This window comes from Parasteatoda tepidariorum, chromosome 4 (genome assembly GCF_043381705.1).
Source record: "Parasteatoda tepidariorum isolate YZ-2023 chromosome 4, CAS_Ptep_4.0, whole genome shotgun sequence".
Lineage (NCBI taxonomy): Eukaryota > Metazoa > Arthropoda > Arachnida > Araneae > Theridiidae > Parasteatoda > Parasteatoda tepidariorum.
The window spans coordinates 75,439,625-75,445,624 of NC_092207.1; the positions used below are offsets into that span (position 1 = coordinate 75,439,625).

A 6,000-nucleotide genomic window follows, 5' to 3' on the forward strand; every position below is an offset into this window, starting at 1 on the left:
GAACAGAACTCTTTACCTATGGCAAAACTTCACATGCTTTCACAATTAGCATGAGGAGAGTCATAAAAGAAGGAAGTACGTCAGTTTCTCACTTGATTTTCAAGTAGATTAAAAACTTTCAAGTAAGGAAACTATGCGGAACTGAAAACTACATGAAACTACATGCTCTAAAAGAAAACTTTTTTTAAATTTTTAAAAATATTCGGGACAATTAAATACGAAAAATATTAAGAAGGGGGAAAATATCATAGAACATTCCTATACAACTGAAAAGAGTCGGAGAGGGAAAGGGGTAGGGCCAAAAGCATAGAACCGGTCTACTCCCCAGATGGCGTATTCGAGCGTTGCGATCGCGAATAGTACCCCCCCCCCACAAGAATATTTTGCATTAAAAGCGCTGATGGAATAATGCAATATATGTCGGTAATATATAAATTCTAACTGGTGCAACCTAAAACAAATTTAACAAAATTAATATCACAGCATAAGTAAAGTGAAAGGTACAGTCATGTTTTGAGTGTTATCCCTTATTTGGCTTTATTTGTGTAAAATAGCAACATTTGTTATTCTTGGGGTACCATCATAGCAAGCATCACTGTCTGCAGTCCGATCAGTAAGCAAGTGGGTGACCATTTTGATCTGCCTGCGTAGGGACCGAGGGTGCGTGGTATCGGTCATTGCTAAACTGTTCTACCATCAGGAATTCAACTTCGCTCGCAGGTCACCGGGCTACCAAAGCAGGGGAGCCGTCCTCTTAGCAGAGGATCGAAATTGCGATGGTATGTCTTCGGATTCTCCTCATAGATGTTTCCCAGACCGTTGCCAATAGCCCATTGTGCAGCACTAGTGAGACTATGTACCTACTTAACATCACTATTATTTAAATGGTTTAACTGTCAATCTGCATATCTTTTGGTAAACAATATTCTTTCTGAGTAGTGTGATTACATTGAATAATAACAGTGAAAACTCATTTTCTACATAACTTACCTTCACATAATTTATTAATTACTTAATTGGTAACTATATTGTGATTTTCCTACTTAAAATATGTCTGTAATTCATTGTACTCATCTTTTTTTCTTTTCTTTTTTTTTTAAATGAATTTATTAAAAAAGTTCTAACAAAAATCATAGCAAAATCAGAATGACAAAAACTTTCATGCATTATAGAAAAATGATTTTTCACTAATTTTTATTTATGTAGAGTGAAAGAAAGTCAGATTATTTTATTAGACGTGTTTTTGTAACACTTTCAATTCATCTCAAGTTTAAAATCATAGGTAGAGAAATTAAGTAATGAAAACGTTTTCATTACTTAATTGATGTATAACATGTATGCTTGTTAACAAGCATACATGTTATTATACACCAGTTTTATTTATAAAGCACTTTTTTATTCTGACTTCTTAATTGTTATGTAAAATCCATATTTCAAAATCCAATATTTCTTAAAATTTTCTTTCTAAAATGAGTCAGATAAATATTGTTTCATTTGTAATAGAATATAGGTCAATGCTCATTGCTCAATGTGTAAAATATTTTTTTTTATTTCCAATGGCCAAGGTTACAGAAGATCACTCGCCACAAAAGGGAGGAACAACAAAATAAACAAACACAAACAAAACAAACGTGGCAGGAAAAGTCTATGAAACCAATAAGTCTCTTGCGCGCCAGTGACGGTCACACAAAGAGATGTCCCTCAGCGCCGTGCAAGACTAAGGTGGTTTGCATTCATCTCCGCTTGAAGGTCACAGAGGGTACAGAAAGGGGCTTGAGCAACATGAATTCGAGGGAGATGTTTGAGGAGGCAGTCGTGTCCGGTAGTCAGGTGAAACTCAGCAACTGCCCTACGTCTTGGCCACATTAGAAGATCTTTGAGATTATTCCACCAGATCTTACCAGAATTTTTCTCTGTGTATGGTTTATAGTGAGATCTATCACCTTTTTCTTGATTAGGCTCTTGGCATTGGTGAGAGAGACAGCTTTCTTTGATGTCTGTAGGATAGAAACTCCCTGCTTAGCAAGATGGTCTGGTAACTCATTACCAGCTACACCGCAGTGTCCCTGGATCCACTGCAAAACAATTTCCTTAGAAAACCCAAACAGACCCTGTAGGAGCTTTTTACAGCAACGGTAGGAGCTTTTTACAGTTAGGGGTGCAACGTAGATCTACCTCCTCGTGGTGCACCCTGGTAACGCTTGCGGATAAATGATCTACTACAGCTTTGGCTAGTCCCTTGTATATTGTGCTTAAAATATAATGTTCTGCATACGAACGAACTTTTCTTACGAACATACAACAATATTTAACACAACCGAATTCTATTTCATAAAAAATATTTCTTTCTTGTTTAACTATGCAATGATTCCAAGATATAATTTTACTCTATAACATATAATATGATTCCAACATATACCATAATCGGTCAAAAGACCGGTTTTTGTATGTTGTATTGTATTGCATTGAAAAGTGTTGGTATGTTTAGTGTTAATATTCTAGAAAGTTTTAATAATGTGATTTGAATTTCCATTCAAGTTTTAATTATATTTACGATTAATTTTATCATTCACAAGAAGTTTCTACAATTTATAAATTCTAACAGGTCGTGAGCCTGAGACAAATTTAAGAAAATTTACATCACAACGTAAATAAAGCTTAAGGTTTGTTATGTTTTAAGTATCATCCCTTATTTGGGTAGATTTGTGTATAATAGCGACGTTTGTTATTTTTTCGGCAGTATCATAGTAAGCTTGCGGGGTCTTCGGAATTCATTTGCTGTTTGCTTCGTTGAAAGTTAAATTGAAAGAGCGCGTCGTGTTAAAAATAGTACAAGTATAATAATATTGGGTGGCGCGCGTTTTAAAACTTAGGCGAAAAAATCAATCAGAAGCAGTAACCCGGAAATCTTACGACGAATTTTAACACCTAATGTCATCTGTGCCTAGCTTTACACGGTCAACCATCCATATAAGAACCTAATTTGTGAAATACACCACACGCGCATCTCGGACAATCGGATGCAGTGTGAATGGTCCCTGATCAAAAGATTGGATGCCATTTTTTCACATGCAAATGAGAACCTGTTTAGCGATTTTTTCTTTCGCGGATAAATAATTTTCATCAATATGGTTCGCATTCACATACGAGTGTGAAAAAATAGCAGGCAGTGAGAATGATCTTTAATACTCACCTTTAGAATTCAGCTTTGGATCTTTCATTATTTAAATTCAAGCTAAATTAAATGTGGTGGAAAACTTTTACTTTACATAGGATGTAAAAAATACTAAATACATAGATGTAGTCTGGTTTCGCCTGTAAAGACAGAGTGACTGCCATTATTATGAAACTTCAGAGTCTCCGTAAAAACTTTATTGAGAGAAGCATGAGATTTGATCCCAAAATAATATTTATGTGAAGAAAAACTTAAAGTTTTTTAACGCTCCCCAATTATTATTGAGATCAGATTAGAAAAGGGGGATTAAAATTATACAATGAAGTTTAAAGCTTCTTGAACAATGGAGTTCAAAGCTCTTCGAGGTTTGAGGAACCGACAATGAATTATTAACGGAAAATAGTGTTTTTGAACACCGCATGCAAAAAAAATGCAGCAATAAATTTGCAACTCGTAGCGATTATTTTGGTTATTATATGCAATAATTGCACTAAATTTCGTAAGCCAGGCTTAAATATTTTTGAAGATATGGACATTGTTTATAAAAAAACCAACTTTCTTGTCGTATTAACTTTGTTTTTTCTATAGCTTTAAAAATATTCAATAAAATTAAACCAAATTTAAAGAGCAGTTTAAAATTAGTTACAAAATTTTGATTTAAAATTTGAGAAAAAAATCATTTAAAATTGTACAAGATATTAGCGATTAAAATAATTCTTTTATACACATGTGTGGGAAAATTTTGAATTTTCTTTCTTAATTTTGTAGAAAAACGTATTGGCAACTAATTAAGAAAATATCTTAAAAATTTAAGAAGTTTTAAGCAATTTTCTGAGTAGTTTTTGTACTTTTTAAATAAACTGAAAATGATAAGGGTTTTTCACAAATCTTATTTTGTACAATTAAATAAGTTTTATTAAAAATGACACCGGCATTGTTTGGGATCATCCCCATAAAAGTATTTTTTTTCTCCTTACGTTGTCATATTTTGGTAAATGAACGTTTATTGTTAGGCATTATCATTTGTCATTTAAATTTGTCTTTGTCCTCTAAAAAGTACAAAAACTACTTAGAAAATTGCTTAAAACATTTTGAATACATAAGATACTCAAATGAAACTTTTTTCATTATATGGCAAATACAATTCACAACAAAATTATGAGGGAAAAAATTGTTGAAATTTTTAGGAGCATGCGCAGTATAAAAGAAATACTTAAATTACTCATATATTTCGCAATTTTAAACGAATTTTTTTTTGAACTTTAAAAAAATAGTTTTCTGCTCAAAAAATTTTGTTTAATTTTATTAAATATTTTTAAAGTTATAGAAAAAAAGTAAGACAAAAAAAATGAGTTTTTTCTTCATAAAAATGTCCATATCTCCATAAATATTTAAGCTAGGCTTACAAAATTTGTGCAATTATTGCATACAAAAACCAAAATAATTACTACAAGTTACGAATTTATTGCTACATTTTTTGGTATAGGATCGGGTTCAAAGACACTATTTTCGGTTTATAATTTATTGTCGTTCCCTCAAACCTCTAAAAGCTTTAAACTTCATTGATAAGTATGGATAAGTATGAGAAATTTCATGATCTAAACACATCTAAAGTTCTAAAATGGTTCTTTGAGTATTTCGTGAGAAATATGAAAAAAATATATTAGCATAGAGGTGTTTCCATTAATTTGTAAACCCCCGGGGGGGAAGTATGCTTTTAGAACTTTATTTAAAAAAATTAATAAGATTTACTCCTTTTTACTTGTTTTTTTTCTGGGCCGGGGGGGGATGTAAATATGTATGTGTTATAAGAATAAAGCTGTATAGTTTACAATAGAAAAATTTTTAAATATCAACAAAACTCAGCTAATTAAACTTTATTTCTATTTAAAAAGGCAATCTCATTTTTATCGTTGAATTTTTGTGTTCTACTTCACGATCATGACTTGACGCTTAAACCCATCCAAGTAAGTGAGTTTTCCATTTTTGTTATTTTCTTTCTTCATCAATTTCTTCACAATGAAAAGGAAAATCATGAAGCATGTTTCTAAAAAATCGAAAACAGCTACCAAAGACAATCCCAGCCACACTCCAAGCAGGCCTCCAATATAGCCAAAAGCTTCCACTTCCTATAAAAAATTAAGAAGTTGTTCTTATTATCTAATTCTAAAATATATGTTAAGTAAAAATACTGTTAAAGTAAAGATACTGTACTAAAATACTGTTAAAGGTATAGATCCGGCTATTATTAATACTAACCGGTCAGTATTAAAAATAACCGCTTCTTTTAGTCAAAGTGAGATATATCGTAAATAATTCACCTTTAACTGGTAAATATTAATAGAAACCAATGAAGTTTGGTCAATGTTTACATAGCATTGTGCCACTTTGTATATGTGTTAGGTTAAAATGATAAATTCGGTTATTATTAATATCTACCGGTCAAAATTAATAATAACCGCATCTTTTGATCAAAGGGCGAAATAAAAGGGGATATTTCCGTATCCTAATCTGTGGCAGAATAATCGCCTAGCCTTGGCAACTTCCGGACAGCGGTCCACGAGAAACTACAAAGAACATCACAGAAAGGGTCCAACTCAAAGGGCAATCATAACCCAGCCACACCTGGGCAAACATATACACGTTTTTTTAAAGTAAAAAATAAAAAATAATTCAGTTTAAAATCAATCTGGCCCCTTGGTGATTGTAGTTTGCTTGCCAGAACACGATAGGGAAATATCCCTAATAAAAACGCAAAAGAATGACATTGGACAAACTTGATTGATTATTATTATTAATAACCGACTATTCACATATATATCGTC

The 6,000-nt window shown here is 32.1% G+C and overlaps 1 protein-coding gene across 1 annotated transcript in view; it reads right to left on the reverse strand.

The window, feature by feature from the left end:
• Positions 1 to 5,056: 5,056 nt before the first annotated feature.
• LOC107439426 (degenerin deg-1-like) overlaps positions 5,057 to 6,000 on the reverse strand; it is a 19,693-nt gene continuing 18,749 nt past the window's right edge. Inside the window, exon 11 of the mRNA XM_043050185.2 lies at positions 5,057 to 5,304. Within this exon, the coding sequence (XP_042906119.1) occupies positions 5,104 to 5,304 (201 nt within the window). The 3' untranslated portion in view covers positions 5,057 to 5,103. The remainder of the gene's footprint in view (positions 5,305 to 6,000) is intronic.